Source organism: Oncorhynchus mykiss, chromosome 2 (genome assembly GCF_013265735.2).
Source record: "Oncorhynchus mykiss isolate Arlee chromosome 2, USDA_OmykA_1.1, whole genome shotgun sequence".
Taxonomy (NCBI): domain Eukaryota; kingdom Metazoa; phylum Chordata; class Actinopteri; order Salmoniformes; family Salmonidae; genus Oncorhynchus; species Oncorhynchus mykiss.
The window spans coordinates 24,380,336-24,400,496 of record NC_048566.1 but is presented as its reverse complement, the minus strand read 5'-3'; the positions used below and the strand labels follow the sequence as shown (position 1 = coordinate 24,400,496).

At 47.8% G+C, this 20,161-nt stretch overlaps 1 protein-coding gene across 5 annotated transcripts in view; it reads right to left on the bottom strand.

Moving 5' to 3' along the window:
* LOC110538803 (dual specificity tyrosine-phosphorylation-regulated kinase 1B) overlaps nt 1-20,161 on the bottom strand; it is a 123,606-nt gene that overhangs the window by 66,990 nt on the left and 36,455 nt on the right. For 2 of the 5 annotated variants that reach the window (XM_036943213.1, XM_036943214.1), the window contains exon 1: nt 16,885-19,365. The exons of 1 other annotated variant lie outside the window; for it this stretch is intronic. In XM_036943213.1, coding sequence (XP_036799108.1) covers nt 16,885-17,029 — 145 coding nt within the window. In that variant the 5' untranslated portion in view covers nt 17,030-19,365. Of the gene's footprint in view, nt 1-16,884; nt 19,367-20,161 lie in introns of those variants that run through there. 2 more of the 5 variants (XM_036943210.1, XM_036943220.1) reach the window with 2 other exon arrangements.

Sequence of the window (20,161 nt, the reverse complement as noted above, 5' to 3'; positions counted from 1 at the left end):
CTCTCTCTCGCTCCCAGTCTCTCTCGCTCCCTCCCAGTCTCTCTCTCTCTCTCTCGCTCCCAGTCTCTCTCTCTTGCTCCCAGTCTCTCTCTCTCGCTCCCAGTCTCTCTCTCTCGCTCCCAGTCTCTCTCGCTCGCTCCCAGTCTCTCTCGCTCGCTCCCAGTCTCTCTCGCTCGCTCCCAGTCTCTCTCTCTCGCTCCCAGTCTCTCTCGCTCGCTCCCAGTCTGTCTCTCTCGCTCCCAGTCTGTCTCTCTCGCTCCCAGTCTCGCTCTCTGTCTCTCGCTCCCAGTCTCGCTCTCCCAGTCTCTCTCTCTCGCTCTCTCGCTCCCAGTCTCCCTCTCTCGCTCCCAGTCTCTCTCTCTCGCTCCCAGTCTCTCACTCTCGCTCCCAGTCTCTCTCTCTCTCTCACTCCCAGTCTCTCTCTCGCTCCCAGTCTCTCTCTCTCGCTCCCAGTCTCTCTCTCTCGCTCCCAGTCTCTCTCTCTCGCTCCCAGTCTCTCTCTCTCGCTCCCAGTCTCTCTCTCTCGCTCCCAGTCTCTCTCTCTCGCTCCCAGTCTCTCTCTCTCTCGCTCCCAGTCTCTCTCTCTCTCTCGCTCCCAGTCTCTCTCTCTCTCTCTCGCTCCCAGTCTCTCTCTCTCTCTCTCGCTCCCAGTCTCTCTCTCTCTCTCGCTCCCAGTCTCTCTCTCTCGCTCCCAGTCTCTCTCGCTCGCTCCCAGTCTCTCTCGCTCGCTCCCAGTCTCTCTCGCTCGCTCCCAGTCTCTCTCTCTCGCTCGCAGTCTCTCTCGCTCGCTCCCAGTCTCTCTCGCTCGCTCCCAGTCTCTCTCGCTCCCAGTCTCTCTCTCGCTCCCAGTCTCTCTCTCGCTCCCAGTCTCTCTCTCGCTCCCAGTCTCTCTCTCTCTCTCTCTCGCTCCCGTCTCTCTCTCTCGCTCGCTCCCAGTCTCTCTCGCTCCCAGTCTGTCTCTCGCTCCCTCGCTCCCAGTCTCTCTCGCTCCCAGTCCCTCTCTCTCGCTCCCAGTCTCTCTCTCGCTCCCAGTCTCTCTCTCTCTCTCTCGCTCCCAGTCTCTCTCTCTCTCTCTCGCTCCCAGTCTCTCTCTCTCTCTCTCGCTCCCAGTCCCTCTCTCTCGCTCCCAGTCTCTCTCTCGCTCCCAGTCTCTCTCTCTCGCTCCCAGTCTCTCTCTCTCGCTCCCAGTCTCTCTCTCTCGCTCGCTCCCAGTCTCTCTCGCTCGCTCCCAGTCTCTCTCGCTCGCTCCCAGTCTCTCTCGCTCGCTCCCAGTCTCTCTCTCGCTCCCAGTCTCTCTCTCGCTCCCAGTCTCTCTCTCTCTCTCTCGCTCCCAGTCTCTCTCGCTCCCAGTCTGTCTCTCGCTCCCTCGCTCCCAGTCTCTCTCGCTCCCAGTCCCTCTCTCTCGCTCCCAGTCTCTCTCTCTCGCTCCCAGTCTCTCTCTCTCGCTCCCAGTCTCTCTCCCCCCCCCCACTCTGTCCCCCCCAAGTCCCCCCCCCCCCCCAAGTCTCTTTCTCTCCCAGTCCCTCTCTCTCGCTCCCAGTCTCTCTCGCTCCCAGTCTCTCTCTCTCTCTCTCGCTCCCAGTCTCTCTCTCTCTCTCTCGCTCCCAGTCTCTCTCTCTCGCTCCCAGTCTCTCTCTCTCGCTCCCAGTCTCTCTCGCTCGCTCCCAGTCTCTCTCTCTCGCTCCCAGTCTCTCTCTCTCGCTCCCAGTCTCGCTCGCTCCCAGTCTCTCTCGCTCGCTCCCAGTCTGTCTCTCTCGCTCCCAGTCTGTCTCTCTCGCTCCCAGTCTCTCTCTCTCTCTCGCTCCCAGTCTCTCTCTCTCGCTCCCAGTCTCTCTCGCTCGCTCCCAGTCTCTCTCGCTCGCTCCCAGTCTCTCTCGCTCGCTCCCAGTCTCTCTCTCTCGCTCCCAGTCTCTCTCGCTCGCTCCCAGTCTCTCTCGCTCGCTCCCAGTCTCTCTCGCTCCCAGTCTCTCTCTCGCTCCCAGTCTCTCTCTCGCTCCCAGTCTCTCTCTCTCTCTCTCGCTCCCAGTCTCTCTCTCTCGCTCGCTCCCAGTCTCTCTCGCTCCCAGTCTGTCTCTCGCTCCCTCGCTCCCAGTCTCTCTCGCTCCCAGTCCCTCTCTCTCGCTCCCAGTCTCTCTCTCGCTCCCAGTCTGTCTCTCTCGCTCCCAGTCTCTCTCGCTCGCTCCCAGTCTGTCTCTCTCGCTCCCAGTCTGTCTCTCTCGCTCCCAGTCTCGCTCTCTGTCTCTCGCTCCCAGTCTCGCTCTCCCAGTCTCTCTCTCCCAGTCGCTCTCTCTCGCTCTCTCGCTCCCAGTCTCCCTCTCTCGCTCCCAGTCTCTCTCTCTCGCTCCCAGTCTCTCTCTCTCTCGCTCCCAGTCTCTCTCTCTCTCTCGCTCCCAGTCTCTCTCTCTCTCTCGCTCCCAGTCTCTCTCTCTCTCTCGCTCCCAGTCTCTCTCTCTCTCTCGCTCCCAGTCTCTCTCTCTCGCTCCCAGTCTCTCTCTCTCGCTCCCAGTCTCTCTCTCTCTCGCTCCCAGTCTCTCTCTCTCTCTCGCTCCCAGTCTCTCTCTCTCTCTCTCTCTCGCTCCCAGTCTCTCTCTCTCTCTCTCTCGCTCCCAGTCTCTCTCTCTCTCGCTCCCAGTCTCTCTCTCTCTCTCTCTCGCTCCCAGTCTCTCTCTCTCTCTCTCGCTCACAGTCTCTCTCTCTAGCTCCCAGTCTCTCGCTCCCAGTCTCTCTCTCCCTCTCTCGCTCGTTCCCAGTCTCTCTCTCCCTCTCTCGCTCGCTCCCAGTCTCTCTCTCTCTCGCTCCCAGTCTCTCTCGCTCCCAGTCTCTCTCTCTCCCAGTCTCTCTCTCGCTCCCAGTCTCTCTCTCGCTCCCAGTCTCTCTCTCTCTCGCTCCCAGTCTCTCTCTCTCTCGCTCCCAGTCTCTCTCTCTCTCTCTCGCTCCGTCTCTCTCGCTCTCCCTCTCTCCCAGTCTCTCTCCCTATCTCGCTCCCAGTCTCTCTCTCTCTCTCTCGCTCCCAGTCTCTCTCTCCCTCTCTCTCTCGCTCCCAGTCTCTCTCCCTCTCTCTCTCGCTCCCAGTCTCTCTCCCTCTCTCTCTCGCTCCCAGTCTCTCTCTCCCTCTCTCTCTCGCTCCCAGTCTCTCTCTCCCTCTCGCTCCCAGTCTCTCTCTCGCTCCCAGTCTCTCTCTCGCTCTCTCGCTCGCTCCCAGTCTCTCTCTCGCTCCCAGTCTCTCTCTCTCTCTCTCTCGCTCCCAGTCTCTCTCGCTCCCATTCTCTCTCGCTCCCAGTCTCTCTCTCTCTCTCGCTCCCAGTCTCTCTCGCTCCCAGTCTCTCTCTCTCGCTCCCAGTCTCGCTCTCTGTCTCTCGCTCCCAGTCTCTCTCTCTCTCTCGCTCCCAGTCTCTCTCTCTCTCTCTCTCTCGCTCCCAGTCTCTCTCTCTCGCTCGCTCCCAGTCTCTCTCGCTCCCAGTCTGTCTCGCTCCCAGTCCCTCTCTCTCGCTCCCAGTCTCTCTCTCACTCCCAGTCTCTCTCGCCCCCATTCTCTCTCGCTCCCAGTCTCTCTCTCTCTCTCGCTCCCAGTCTCTCTCTCTCGCTCCCAGTCAAATTCAAGCTGCTTTATTGGCATGAAAAACATTGTGTCAATATTGCCAAAGCAACAATGTATACAATATACATTGTAACAAAATTGTAAATGATAGCAAATAATAATATAAAATGGTAGTAAATAATAATACAAAAATAAATACAATAAAATGGTAACAGTCTACAGTAAACATTAATAACAGTCTCTCTCTCTCTCCCAGTCTCTCTCTCTCGCTCCCAGTCTCTCTCTCTCGCTCCCAGTCTCGCTCTCTGTCTCTCGCTCCCAGTCTCGCTCTCTGTCTCTCGCTCCCAGTCTCGCTCTCCCAGTCTCTCTCTCCCAGTCTCTCTCTCCCAGTCTCTCTCTCTCGCTCCCAGTCTCCCTCTCTCGCTCCCAGTCTCTCTCTCTCGCTCCCAGTCTCTCTCTCTCGCTCCCAGTCTCTCTCTCTCGCTCCCAGTCTCTCTCTCTCTCTCGCTCCCAGTCTCTCTCTCTCGCTCCCAGTCTCTCTCTCTCGCTCCCAGTCTCTCTCTCTCTCTCGCTCCCAGTCTCTCTCTCTCTCTCGCTCCCAGTCTCTCTCTCTCTCTCGCTCCCAGTCTCTCTCTCTCTCTCTCTCTCGCTCCCAGTCTCTCTCTCTCTCTCTCTCGCTCCCAGTCTCTCTCTCTCTCTCTCTCGCTCCCAGTCTCTCTCTCTCTCTCTCTCGCTCCCAGTCTCTCTCTCTCTCTCTCGCTCCCAGTCTCTCTCTCTCTCTCTCGCTCACAGTCTCTCTCTCTAGCTCCCAGTCTCTCGCTCCCAGTCTCTCTCTCCCTCTCTCGCTCGCTCCCAGTCTCTCTCTCCCTCTCTCGCTCGCTCCCAGTCTCTCTCTCTCTCTCGCTCCCAGTCTCTCTCTCTCTCTCGCTCCCAGTCTCTCTCGCTCCCAGTCTCTCTCTCTCCCAGTCTCTCTCTCGCTCCCAGTCTCTCTCTCTCTCTCTCGCTCCCAGTCTCTCTCTCGCTCCCAGTCTCTCTCTCTCTCGCTCCCAGTCTCTCTCTCTCTCGCTCCCAGTCTCTCTCTCTCTCTCTCGCTCCGTCTCTCTCGCTCCCAGTCTCGCTCTCCCTCTCTCCCAGTCTCTCTCCCTCTCTCGCTCCCAGTCTCTCTCTCTCTCTCTCGCTCCCAGTCTCTCTCTCCCTCTCTCTCTCGCTCCCAGTCTCTCTCCCTCTCTCTCTCGCTCCCAGTCTCTCTCCCTCTCTCTCTCGCTCCCAGTCTCTCTCTCCCTCTCTCTCTCGCTCCCAGTCTCTCTCTCTCCCTCTCTCTCTCGCTCCCAGTCTCTCTCTCCCTCTCTCGCTCGCTCCCAGTCTCTCTCTCGCTCCCAGTCTCTCTCTCTCTCTCTCTCGCTCCCAGTCTCTCTCGCTCCCATTCTCTCTCGCTCCCAGTCTCTCTCTCTCTCTCGCTCCCAGTCTCTCTCGCTCCCAGTCTCTCTCTCTCGCTCCCAGTCTCGCTCTCTGTCTCTCGCTCCCAGTCTCTCTCTCTCTCTCGCTCCCAGTCTCTCTCTCTCTCTCGCTCCCAGTCTCTCTCTCTCTCTCTCTCTCGCTCCCAGTCTCTCTCTCTCGCTCGCTCCCAGTCTCTCTCGCTCCCAGTCTGTCTCGCTCCCAGTCCCTCTCTCTCGCTCCCAGTCTCTCTCTCACTCCCAGTCTCTCTCTCTCGCTCCCAGTCTCTCTCGCTCCCATTCTCTCTCGCTCCCAGTCTCTCTCTCTCTCTCGCTCCCAGTCTCTCTCTCTCGCTCCCAGTCTCTCTCTCTCGCTCCCAGTCTCTCTCTCTCGCTCCCAGTCTCGCTCTCTGTCTCTCGCTCCCAGTCTCGCTCTCTCGCTCCCAGTCTCGCTCTCTCGCTCCCAGTCTCTCTCTCTCTCTCTCGCTCCCAGTCTCTCTCTCTCTCTCTCGCTCCCAGTCTCTCTCTCGCTCCCAGTCTCTCTCTCTCTCTCTCGCTCCCAGTCTCTCTCTCTCGCTCGCTCCCAGTCTCTCTCGCTCCCAGTCTCTCTCTCTCGCTCCCAGTCTCTCTCTCGCTCCCAGTCTCTCTCTCTCGCTCCCAGTCTCTCTCCCCCCCCCCCCCCAGTCTCTCGCTCCCAGTCTCTCTCCCCCCCCCCAGTCTCTCCCCCCCAAGTCTCTTTCTCCCCCAGTCTCTCTCACCCAACCGGCCAAAGCACTCACACAAATGTTGTCTCTAATGGGGCTGGATATTAATAACATATAGTAGGTAAGGGCACACAGACAAACACACAGGTGTACTGCACAGGGTAGAATTCATCCTCACTTATGCAAGTGTCATATCGGACTGGGTTAAATATATACATACTGAAGTAATCATTTACACCAATTAACCGTGCATGGACCATGAGGTATCCCACCACACCTCTCTACCCCTGACCAAATACAGCTGCCAATCAGGGTGTCACCATAGCAACAGACTAGCCCACTCCCTGTCTCCAAGGAACATGAATTAAATGGGGTGGGGAGTGTAAGGCCAACAGCTGAACCCACCGTCCCTTGCCCCTCCCTGGCCCTGTCGATCCCCCTTATACCCTGTTAGGGTAACGGGAGCAGTGGTGCCACCAAGCCAAAGTTGGACACAGGGCAAAAGGTGTGTGGGGGGGGGGGGCAAGCTAGGGAATGATGGAAGGAAGGGATAGAGTGGAGGTAAAGAGTCAGGTCTATATGCTCCCATTCAGGCAACGACACTGTGGATGCCTGGCTGGTACACTGACACACTAACAACACGCATTAACACACTCACCGCCACAACACGGGCAAGGAGGACCACCGTCATCTCTCCACTGCCCGGTCAGGATCTCCAAGCTCTCATACAGGCACACCTGACAGAGCCAGGTAACAGGCAGGTAACCCAGTACCGTTAGAGCTCCCTCTGTGAATGGTAAAATCACCTTGAACTTTGAAGACTGCAACTCATTCACAATGCTGCCAACAAGTTACTTCAGTGAACAACAGTAAATAGAACACTTTCCCTTCTGTCATGCTGACGACAGCCAGACTACTTTCCTGACTGATCTTGTCCATTGTCAGTGGTCACAAGAGAAGGCACCACCGTCTATAGAAAGTTCCAAAAGCTAAATCTTCTTCTAGAAATGTCTCTGAGCTGACCTCGTGCAGGGCGAGGGAGAGTGGCAGGGGAAGCTAAGCCCATGCCCTCTTGGTGCCGACTGTGACTGGGCCAGGTCAGGTCACTGAGGACACTCATTCTCCTCTCTCCCTCCATCTCTCCCGGCGTGGCCGGCTCGCTGGCACTGAGGGACAGGCACAGCTGAGACACAGATACTGCGCACTCTGACACTGCGCTTTTCAGGCCCAGACTGTGAAGGGGGGGGGGGGGGGGGGGGGGGGGGGTGAGAGCAAGACTGGCTGCATGCACATCATGAATATGCCATTCCATCTGTCAAGTTCCATGTCATAACGTACCTGTGTGTCCCTCCACATGCCATCTCTAGGCTCTGGACCCTCACTGTACTGACCCGGACCATTAGCTACTTCTCAAAGGTCAAATGTCACACTCTTCCTTCCACATGCCGGGCAACAATCCAATCAGGACACAGCGGTAATGTCCGCTTCCAGCCTGCACTGCCCGACATGATTGCTGCATCAGATCATTGTCATGACATGACTGGCTTGTACATCTGGTCATTGTCAATCACTGGACTGAAAATACAACCACCTTTGCTTCAGATACAATCCAACAGGATGAAGACAGGCCGGAGGGAAGTACCTAACATCATATGACCGATCACAGTAGTTTGATAAAGGAGGAAGTTCTGGGCATTCACTGGAAGTGTGAGCCATCCTATGGAGTGGACTGACTGCCGATTAGGCTTATAAACTGAGTCCAGGTCAGGAAAAACTCCCTTGTCCTCCTGGTAACAATCTCCACCTGCCAATGCCCAGACACCAGCTAAACCTCCTCATATCACTGGCCTGCTCACAGCGCCGGCCGGCCGGCGGGCAGCAACAGAGTGCTTTATTTATTTGAGAGCAGCTCAAATAATTCTCCTCTACCCCAGCACCTCGGCTATGCCCCCAATGAACTTTAGACAGTCAGCCCCCCAAAGCTGAGTCAGACTGAAAGCAATAAATAACACCCATCTGGGTCGACCTCTCATCAAATAGTGACACTGGTAAATTGAGCGCTCACACAGTCCATACAAATATAACTAAATCCTCTCCCAAATGCAATGGGAGAAGAGGGCCGACGACAGCCCTGGTACAGGACGATTTGTGGCCGTGGTACTTTCTGGCCTCTGGCTCGACAACTTCTACTACAGAGAGAGCTAATACGGATGAGGATGTGCTTAGTACCCCGCGTTTGATGTATTTTTTAAATTATGTTTATCTTCCTGTGGGTCAATCCAAATGCCCATCTTATCTTGTCAGCAACGACTGAAGCTAATCTGCTGCCTGAAACCCTTGATGGCACACAGGGTGGCACAACAGTAGGTATCAAACACACACACACACACACAACGTCATGGAAGCCTTCCCATGCCTCTTGGGTCAGGTGGCCATGTTTGTTATTGTTTCCAAAAACTTTGCGACCTACAGTCGCTCACCTACACCACTCCCCCTTTCTCAATAAGTTTCAACTGTGACCCAAAGGACCTTAGGTTCTCACCCCCTTTTGAGAAGGGCATGTTCACATCTTAGAACTAGAGGTCAACCGATTATGATTTTTCAACGCCGATACCGATTATTGGAGGACCAAAAAAGCCGATACCGATTAATCAGCCGATTTTTTAAACATTTTTTATTTGTAATAATGACAACTACAACAATACTGAATTAACACTTATTTTAACTTAATATAAAACATCAATAAAATCATTTTAGCCTCAAATAAATAATGAAACATGTTCAATTTGGTTTAAATAATGCAAAAACAAAGTGTTGGAGAAGAAAGTAATATGTGCCATGTAAAAAAGCTAGCGTTTAAGTTCCTTGCTCAGAACATATGAAAGTTGGTGGTTCCTTTTAACATGAGACTTCAATATTCCAAGGTAAGAGGTTTTAGGTTGTAGTTAACCAGTTATGCATTAGGGGGCGCTATTAACATTTTTGGATGAAAAACGTTCCCGTTTTAAACAAGATATTTTGTCACGAAAAGATGCTTGACTACGCATGTAATTGACAGTTTTGGTAAGAAAACACTGACGTTTCCAAAACTGCAAAGATATTGTCTGTGAGTGCCACAGAACTGATGTTACAGGCGAAACCCAGATAAAAATCCAACCAGGAAGTGCCGCATTTTTTTAAACCGCCTCATGCCAATGACTCCTTATTTGGCTGTGAATGAGCTACGAATGAGCTTACGTTTTCCACATATTCCCCAAGGTGTCTACAGCATTGTGACGTCTTTGTACGCATTTCCATTGAAGAATAGCCGTAAGGGACCATATATAGCAAGTGGTCACATGGTGTCTCCCGCAGAAAATATTGCGTAAAATACTGAGGTAGCCATTTTTCCAATCGCTTCTTATGAGAAACCAATTGCCTCGACGGATATATTATCGAATATATATGTTAAAAGCACCTTGAGGATGGATCCTAAACAACGTTTGCCGTGTTTCTGTCGATATTATGGAGTTCATTTTGAAAAAAGGTTTGGCGTTTCCGGTCAATTTCTCAGCCAAGCATGATGAACAAACGGGAGCTATTTCACCTACAAAAATAATATTTTGGGAAAAAAGGAACATTTGCTATCTAACTGGGAGTCTCCTGAGTGAAAGCATCAGAAGTCCTTCAAAGGTAAATGATTTAATTTGGTTGCTTTTCTTATTTTCGTGAAAATGTTGCCTGCTGCCAGCAGAGCCTAGCATAGCATTATGCCATGATAAACTTACACAAATGCTTGTCTAGCGTTGGCTGTAACGCATATTTAAAAAAAAACTGAGATGACAGTGTTGTTAACAAAAGGCTAAGCTTGTGTTTGAATTTATTTATTTAATTAATTTAATTTGCGATTTTCATGAATAGGAAGTGTTTCTAGGGGTATTTATGTCCGCTGCGTTATGCTAATTCATTTGAGGCTATGATTACGATCCCGGATTGCTCGTCGCAAGAGGTTTTACTATAGTATTTATAGGACTATTTCTTTCTATACCATTTGTATTTCATATACCTTTGACTATTGGATGTTCTTATAGGCACTATAGTATTGCCAGTGTAACAGTATAGCTTCCGTCCCCCTCCTCGCCCCTACCTGGGCTCAAACCAGGAACACATCGACAACAGCCACACTCGAAGCACCGTTACCCATCGCTCCACAAAAGCCGCGGCCCTTGCAACGCAAGGGGAATAACTACTCCAAATCTAAAAGCGAGTGATGTTTGAAACAGTATTAGCGCACACCCAGCTAACTAGCTAGCCATTTCACATTGGTTACACCAGCCATTAGGCTGATAGGCTTGAAGTCATAAACAGCGCTGTGCTTGCGAAGAGCTGCTGGCAAAAACACACGAAAGTGCTGTTTGAATGAATGATTACGGGCCTGCTGCTGCTCAGTCAGACTGCTCTATCAAATCAGACTTAATTATAACATAATAACACACAGAAATACGAGCCTTTGGTCGGGTTTATAAGCGCGGAAATCAACTCTGCCGCACGAGCATGCTTTTTCGGCACAGTCGATAGCGCGCCGGACCTCGGACTAGAAGGTCGAGGGTTCGAGACCTGCTCCTTGCCAGTTTCATTACAATATGATCGAATCCGGAAACTATAATTTCGAAAACAAAACGTTTATTATTTCAGTGAAATACGGAACTGTTCGGTATTTTATCTAACGGGTGTCATCCCTAAGTCTAAATATTCTTGTTACATTGCACAACCTTCAATGTATGTCATAATTACGTAACATTCTGGCAAATTAGTTCGCAATGAGCCAGGTAGCCCAAACTGTTGCAGTTACCCTGACTCTGCGTGCAATGAATGCAAGAGAAATGACAATTTCACCTGGTTAATATTGCCTGTTAAACTGGATTAGTAGTTATAACTAGTGATTATGATTGATTGTTTTTTATACATTTAATGCTAGCTAGCAATTTACCTTGGCTTCTACTGCGTTCGCGTAACAGGCAGGCTACTCGTGGAGTGCAATGGTTAGAGCGTTGGACTAGTTAACTGTGCGGTTGCAAGATTGGAGCCCCTGAGCTGACAAGGTGAAAATCTGTCGTTCTGCCCCTGAACAAGGCAGTTAACCCACAGTTCCTAGGCAGTCGTTGAAAATAAGAATGTGTTCTTAACTGACTTGCCTAGTTAAATAAAAGGTATAAAAAAATATTTTTGTTATTTTAAATAATCGGAAATCAGCGCCCAAAAATATCGATTTCCCGATTGTTATGAAAACTTGAAATCGGCCCTAATTAAATCGGCCATTCAGATTAAATCGGTCGACCTCTACTTAGGACGGCTGCAGGTTCTCCTCAGCTCTGGACTAAGTCATTAGACTGACCAGCTCTAATCGATCTCAGAGTGATCAAGCTCCTTTGGTGGGCAGCCTGGGCATGTCAGCTCCTGTAGAGGCAGCAGCTATCTATCTAGTCCTGCCTACCAACAGGAGAGGTCAGTCTGATTCTTCAGGTGGAGGAAGCAGAGAGGGAAGTCACAACTCACCACTGAGGTGTGAACTTGCATACAGCTTCACAAACTGCCTATTTTACTTATGAAAGAACAAGAGAAAGACAGAGAGAAGGAGAGAGTCAGAGAAAGAGGAATTGAGAGAGTGAGAGAAGCAGGGGAGAGTTTGAGAGTTTGCTTGCTAAATGTTTTATGTGCTTTCCGTGATGGAAGTGGCTGCGTCAGCGTGGATACTGTGAGTTATGCACAGCAGGGGGGCGGTGGGGGGGTTGTTTGTCTGCCAGAAGATGTTGGATGTCTGGACCACCGCTTGGTCACGCAGATGCAGGCTACAAGCACACTGAGCTCTGCTTCTGCTGCACAATAAATGTTTTCCTTTCAAACTTGTGTCATCAAAGGGGGTGTTGGGGAGGGGAGGTTGAGAGGAGGTTGAAGGGGTGGTAAACTAACACAATGTATAACTTAAAATTAAACCAAATTGTTTGCACTCATGACTATTGGTTTCAATTACATTTTCAGCCAGCTTAAAAGCAAATACTTAATCAATTTATTGTACCAAATCAACCTGCAAGGTTGCTAGCCAACTAGCCTGCTAACATTAGCCCTACCAGACTGCTAATGTTACCTTAGCACTACGAGTCAGCCAGTTGCAATTAATAACAACTAGCTTATAGCTACATTAAAGTAAACCAAAGTTTTAGAAATACATAACGCCATCTAACCAGTTATCAAATAATGTTAGCTATATGCAGTTATCTTAGCCAGCAAGCTAACTAGACAGCTAATGTTAGAGAACATGCCTAAAAAGTTGACAAAACAAAAAGGAGAACAGACAAGCCCACTGCACGAAGGCACTAGAGCCTGCCGTGTCCATGGCCGTACGTGCCCCATCTACTTCTTGTTCACGTCACACTTCCTGTGATTGGTGGATTGTAGGTCACCACCGCCAACACATGGTCTGGAATTGAATTACATGCTAGCATGGCAAGTGGCTAACGTTAGCCAGCTTAAGATGGCTACTGAGCAAGCATACAAACTCAATAGCACAGCATATACTCCAAATGACTGAGAAATAGTGCATTGTGGGAACTTTAGAAGTTATCCAGGAATAAGGTCATAAATATGTAATAACCCAAAAACATAACTATGTTTGTACTTGTAAGTAATCAGATCATGACGCCAACTAAGTAAAACCTCATGCTTCCTACCCTTTTAACGTTTTTAAACTAGTGTGAAGCGAAACCCCAACACAAACACTTAGGCTACGTACTCGCCTCGCTAACAATCTCTAGTCCACACATCCCTATTGCTTCATCACCACAGTCTAAAAGTTACAGCCACAGAAAAGGACAAACTTACTTTCCCCCTTAGCTAGTCTGAGGGAGATAGAGGGGTGAAGCCTGAAGGGCTATTTTGACAGACTTGGGAGCGTTGCAGAGAGGTCCCCCCTATCCCTGTATACCAGCTAAGCTACAACAACAAGGATACTCAATCCAGACTGATTTATTGGACGGTGCATTTGTTTGCTTCCACATGAATCACATTCCACAGAGTGGGACAACCTCAAGGGACAGCAGTTTATAGAGCACCACTCCACCACCACATCCTCTACACCAGAGGAGGCTGGTGGGAGGAGCTATAGGAGGACAGGCTCATTGTAACAGGCACCTGCCACTAACTGTAACCACACCAAACACAACACAGTCCAACAGGCAATACTGTCTGGGGATCTTGTTTAAAACACAGCAATCAAGAGCATTGATTGCATCACTTCAGTCACATTCTTGGAGGGGGGAATGAATGATAACTTCAGTATCTTGTTTACTGGAAAGTCAGAAAGATAAACATAACTCAACCACAGTAAGCAAGGGGACGAGACGTTTCACCTTTAGACGATAAATTAGTGCAGGAAACAAACAAGATGAAGGGGGGGAAAGGAGCAAAGTGCAGCGGTGGGGACGTGGTGTTTGTGTGACTGCTTCAGATACCGCTGCTTTCAGTCTCACAGTCCAAACTCCACTAACGGAGGGCCTAACCTGAGATTTGTTTTCTTTCCCCAGCTCTGATATGGCCCTTGTGTTCGTTGTGTGTTCTTCTACTTCAGGAAAAGAAGCTCCCACCATGCCTTTACCTTTGGCCTTAGGCCTAACTATTATCATATCTTCAACATTTCCAGACAGAAAATAAATGAACCAGACAGAAAGTCACTCTTTCTCAAGCATGTTACATTTCTCTCCGGCATCTTTCAGACAGTTAAATAAAATGTTATTTGTCACATGTTTCGTAAACAACAGGTGTAAACTAACAGTGAAATGCTTACCCAGTTACTCAAATCAGTAACCTACACACGGCCGCTCAGCCTGCACCACACTGTGAGGACGGAAATAGGCAGCAGAGAAAGAGAGTTGGATACTCAGATAAAAATAACTTAAATTAAAGGGGGAAATAGCTGAAAAGTCACCCAGATCTGTGGGCATAAAGACTGCACTTTCTATTCCTGTCTCACAGAGTCTGATACCTCAAAGTCCAGAGAGGAGCTTTGAGTTACAATTGACAACTACAGCCATGTGTTGATTTACAATTAGCCTGCTAAATTGCTGTTACTAGGAAGTGATAATGGCAGCATTGAAAAGTTATGCACTCAGCTGTAAACTTGGACTCGAAGTGTCACCATCTCCCTACCCCCTTCCAATATAGATAGCAATATTAGGAGTGAGCCCGAGGTCTGGCCAATGAGAAATACTTATGGTTGAGGGGAGCCGGGGCGGGGCGACTAGATAACTTTCCAACTGCCAAAACGTTCTGGCCACCAACTTAGGTAATCACCAAGTCAAGTTATTTCAGTGCATGATCATTTTTCTTTCTGATCAAGCAGAGACCTTGTTTAATATCTACTAGACTTCTAGCAACCATGCTACGACAGACAACAGTAGGTGAGCTAAGTTTCAACGTAACCCCCAGACACCGTGCCCACTTCAGTGGCGGCTCACTGTGTCATGAGAGGGAGTCTCTCAGCAGGGGGATGGGACGACAGGCCAGCGAGGGACACAGACAGCCCTTTCCTGAGCTAAGCTGCAATCCAATTTAAGGCTTATGGGGAGAACCTGCATTAAACTACTGTACACTAAGCAGTCTACAAGGTGAATCCCGTCAGCTATTCAACAAGTGTTCTCCTCGTGCTTCACTTTTCAACCCAACCTCTCCTGGCCTCTCAGCCACATGCCGATAACTCGCTTAAGTTTTATGGGAAACTCCTGAGATAAACGGCACCTTGGAAAGCTGTGACCTTAAAATAAGTGCTACAATGTCAAGCGCACAGCCATGGAAAAAGTGCATGACTGACTGACTGACCGACCACTGGCGGTGTCAGAGGTGGCTCCCTGCTACCATGCAGGACCAGCTGGTCAGACTGGGATCAGTGTGGGTGGTGGCTGGTGTGGTCGTCCTCGTAGAAGCTTTAGATTGCTTGCTTGCTTGAAAACTTTCTTAAAAATGGGCCAATTAAGTAATTTATATCTAAAGAGCATTAAGTGGATAAATGATTGACGGATAATTTAATTCCCTTCTTGAGCCAATGCCGGAACTGGGGAAGAATGGAAAACCCCTATACAAATAAATAATAAAATGAAAGGATAAACCAATAAACTCCAAACTCAGTATTCATTCATGCCTTCATCTACCCCCATCCCCAACACTCCCTCCACTTCCATCTTTATTCTTCCGTCCATTGAATCGGCATCACCATCTCCACAAGCTGCTTCCTGTACTAAACACAGACCTGGCTATTCACTGCCTGAATGTCACCACACTAAGGTATTTTTGTCATTAATAAAACAGGCTACATCCTCTGTAATAACACAACAATAAGCCTGGTGTTCAAAAGTAGTTCAAACCCCTGCACCTGTAGGTCCAGGTGTTGCTTTTGATTGACCTGTATTGAACCAGCAGGTCCAGACAGTGAGAATCTATCTACAACAGTCAGATACTGTGAAACGTGACAGAGCATAAGATGTGCAATTCCCCAGGGGCAGGGATTCCGTGAAGCATTTGACTTATACAGAAACAACAATCTGTCATGATACTCATAAAATAAACTGTGAATTGCCCAAATGTCAAATATTATGTAACCCTATGGAACTTTAAGGGAATCTCCACAACAGAGGTGATAGAAACGTAATCTAAGAATTAAAAATATGCATCAGACCCCAAGAAAAGGATAGGTGCAGAAGGGCCCCATCACAGGCTTTGAGGTTTAACACTCAGATCAATAAAGTTGTTTTGCAACCACACGCACGGACTGTGGAACTCCCAGCTTCGCTAGGATTTCCCAGCTGCCGGGCTGTCATGGTAAAACACGCTCTAGTGTGAACCACACGACTCGTACAAGTAGAGCACAGCTGTGCAGAACATAAAAGGCATGTGTCCATCCATGGAAACACTGGGACCAAAAGATCAATGGACTGCAGTAGTAAAGCCTGGGCAACAGTAACCTTGAAAGGGAATGAATTTATTCCCACAATTGTTTGAACAAGTGACTGGAGACAATTGTGGGAAAGGAGAAGGGGAGACGGGGTTGGCAGGGGTCTCCTAGGTGGAACTCCTCTAGGTGGGGATTGCTTGAGTTTTTGTGATGAGTATTCCTGGGAATCCCAGGCCCTACTAAAATAAACCTAAAACAACTTAAAATGAGAGCATAAAAGTTTAACACAGCTATTATTGAAGTAGTGGTTTTGTCCAACCCGAGGTCCAAAATGAAGTCAGAACAATATGAACAGGTTGAGTCTGTAATTACATCATTGTTATGCCAGTGACAAAACATTACAATATTTGTATTAGTTCAATTCTACTACATTAAAACACGTGTACGCTAATCCACCGAAGTGCTCTACAACAATGATGAAAACTGTACTTGATGCATCCATGCGAACAGTAGTAGGACACCGACCAATGGAGCTCTGCAGCTTCAAGTTTAATCCTCCTACTCTTATGGAAATAATGGATAGGCCTTTCCCCCATTCTCTCATTACGTCATCACTATAATGCTTGATTCTTTTTGGTTTTTTACAGTTACGATGGCACGCAGTTTTGAGATTGTTCATGACTTTTGGAGGAGGATAAGCGCCACAGTGTAATCAACACCACAGATTGTAGAAACTATGCATGAACAATGCACAAGTCAAAACTGTGCATAAACAACGCTCAAGTCAAAGAGACCAAACTGCTTCAGCTCACAACACCGAACATTTACAAGCATTGAACCAACCAAGAGAAACCAGGAAGTTGTGCCATAGGCAGACACTTCTTGATTCAACTCATGCTATGATGAACATCGGTCTCATCAGTTTGTGTCATACAGGATGAACGTGTAAGGATACACAATACTCCTATCTCAACTAAGAGCATTGAGGATAACACATGGTACAAAAGCTCCATGACAACATCCCACAGAGGTGGTGAACCTTTTTGAAGAGAGGAGGGGGTCTCACAGAGAACTACACAGGTGAAGCAATAGTGACATACTTTACTACTTATAATTCCACACTCATCATTCAAGTATGACAAATAACTATTTTTGCTTAGAATGATCCACTAAAAGTTTACAACACATGTGATTAGTGAGAGCGAGAGTGTGAGTGAGTGTTTATGTGCATCTGTATGTTCAAGTAAGAGTGTGTATACTCATTCACAAACCAACAATATTGGTACTAACTTTTTGTCGGTTTCCGGAGAAGGTGTGACTGAGTTGGTAAGTAGCGACTTTGCTCTGGGTTGTTGATCCAGGATTCGGTCGGCAGATTTGCGACCATTCTGTTAGAAGGCTGTGGCTTCTCCTCCACTGACGAAGTGATCACCATCGGAAACTCTTGTGTGTTGGGCCGCTGTATCCCAGAAATCAAGTCAAAGTTTATAATTTGGGGATTCCAAAATTACTTTGGAAAACTATGAGGATGCATCAAGTGTAGAGTGAAGGGGTAATCCTCGTCTCAGAAATCTTCAGAAATCTCTGCAATTCAGCAATATACATCCAACGACAATATAACTCAAGTTTGAACCGGAAAGGCAGGTATATATATATATATATAAGGGTTTCACACAAAAATATTTATTTGTCAACAATTCAATCCTGAAGTGGTGGAGACATTAGGAACCAACGGAACTAAAAAGGCACCATTAACTTGTTTCCCAAAAAGTTTCACGTCGTCTTTCCTCTGTATTCTTTATTACTATGTTTCTCTAAGGCAATGAACTGGGTTTCAGGCAACAATGCTTATTTCTGACGTAAAAATATAATATAATTATTTAAACTACATATTCTTATATAATTCATAGCTATTTCTTATTTAATATATATATATTATATATATAATATATATATATTATATATAAAAATATGCTTCTCTGTGTATATGGGGAAGAAAATATTTGGTTACTCAAGTTTGCTTCTTATAAGTGCGGAGTTTCATGCATTGTTCCTTGTTGAATTTATTTTTTAATTCCAGTCAAAGATGCAAAGAAGATAGTCAGATAGTAGACAAGGGTGAGATGTATATCTGGGAGATTGACTGAGACGGGACCCCCACTCGGATTTCCAGTTTTGATAATTCAGCAGCTGACAATGGAACCAGAGCTAAAGCTGGAAGTGTTGTTGGGCTGAGGGTGGGGGTCTCAATTTCCAACTACCACCATTTACCCCATCACTCTCCCTAAAAATAGCCTTTGCCTCTTAGATTCTGTGTAAGTATCCTATTGTGAACTAATCACTCAAAAAAATAAGCAGGTGAAAGCAATCCAAAACATCTGTGCTGTTTTCTTTCCCAGACTTCAACCTGGTGGTTTAATCCAGTGACAACAGGTCCAGTTCAGAGAGATAAATCATCCACAGTAAAAGCTTTTTGTCTTTGTCTCCTCCACCAGATGCACAAACATGAAAATCTACCCTTCCCCCTTGAAGGAACTAGCGAAGTCCACAGTTAACTGGTGCCCTTTAAGCCTGCCAGGTCGAGAGGTGGGAGGAGAGGGACACGGAACTAAAAACACGAGTAACAACCTTTAGCTTGTGAAAAATGTTATCGTGTGCAGGAAGAAGAAATAAACATGTGCATGCAAAAATAAATACGACAAAGCAAAGTGTTCATGTGCAAGTAAGTGTATTCCAAGGCACAACAAAAGTAAAACCGTTTTCAGTGTCAGTTTCTTGCGCTCTATTCCAAAGTCTCTGATCTAGGTAGAGTCAATGCGCCTCTCTTGATAATAAAAAAAGAGAAGTGAATCTTCAATTTTGATTTGCCAGAGACGCGTCCACATACGCAGCAAAAATGTATCCTTCTCTCTCGCCAGTTCACTTGGGTGGCAAAGGCTGGTTGTTAACTACAGAATGTCAAATACTTGAATATAATATTTTACATATTCAATAAATCCGGTCCGCACTCTCCCATATATATATTTTTTTTATTTTAAATTGATGTATCTCGTCTGACAAGACATTGGCGATAGTACAATATTCCGGTTTTGGAGTCTCTTCGTCAGTTTTGATACAAAAACTGTAGCGAATGCTCAACAAAAAATAAAGTGGGTTCCCGGAAGTGAGTCGTGATCCCCGCGAAAGTAAAATAAAAACGTGCATTTAAAACAAAACCCAATACTCCGTAGTTCCAAATGAACAAAAGCAATATACTTTTCAACACTGTCACCTCCCTCTCACACCGTCTTCTACGCAGTCGTTCGCTGCCAGTCAGTTCGGCGCTTCCGTATGTGTCTCGGTGCGCTCTCCTCACGCTACTGTTGCCTTTGATACCTCCAGGTCAAACAATGAACTATATTTTCATTCATTCTCGCAGGATATTCACCTCTGTTCTTCCCGGGTAGCATTAACTCATATTCGCCCCTCTCCCGTTATTACTCCCTGTGCTGGCTACCCTTTCTGGACCGCTCCGGATCCACACCCTGCGATGCGGATTGTTCCAACAGCTATTCGAGCGCAGGGGGGCTGTGGAGATACAATCCGATAGCAGCTGGGTTGACGCAGCTCCACGCACATTAATGTTTAAAACGTTCAAATTAGCAGGGCTACCTATTCACAGTACAGCAAGGAGACATTACGCATAGTTTTATTTCTCTGTTGATGTGAAATTACACGCGGGGTACTTGAAATATTGTAACACACACAACTACATGATGGCAACCCTGAGACTTTTCGCATACCCCCTTTTCGAGAGTAGTTGCGCCACAAAGTTGCTCCTCTCCATTTATAGTAACAGGCAGATATATATACACATTACATATATATACTGTACATACACACACACACACACACACACATACATATGACAAGGACTACATTGATGGGGCGACACTAGGTGCACGTGCCCAAATAAAAGCCCTTACCACTATTCACACAATATCTGAAAATGACAACCGCAACAATATTCCTTAACGAGATACTAGTATACATGCTGTGGGAAAAATCTGTCAACTCGTCTCAATCTATAACCAAAGTTCGAGTCCGATGGCGCATAAGGAAAATATGCAAGTGAGTTATATCTAACTAATAACTAAGGTATTGGATAAAGTCAAACAAGTTACATTAGAACCAGTAATGTAATCAGTAAAGCAAGCATTTTGTGACACTATATTTGAGTCAACTTGAAGCTGTAGCTTATTTATGACTATCTTTCAGAAATGTATTACAAGTCATGATAATGACAAAAGTTGCTTCCTGTTCCTCAGGTTTATTCAGAAAATAATTACTAAGACAGCTATTTGTTTGCTGTCCTTCACCATGTCTATTTATACAAGCTTAATTTAGTTCTACCAGTCCTTGAGAATGATTTCACAATTTTCTGTGCTAAAGCACGCACACTGGCAAAACCCTTCCCCTTCTCTTATTGCTTTCCACCGCCACTACTCTCCGCTTTCCCTGACGCGCCTTCCTCGATCGTGAGCTCAACACTCCCCACCCCCAGTGTGCGCGTTCGCAGGCTCTGTTG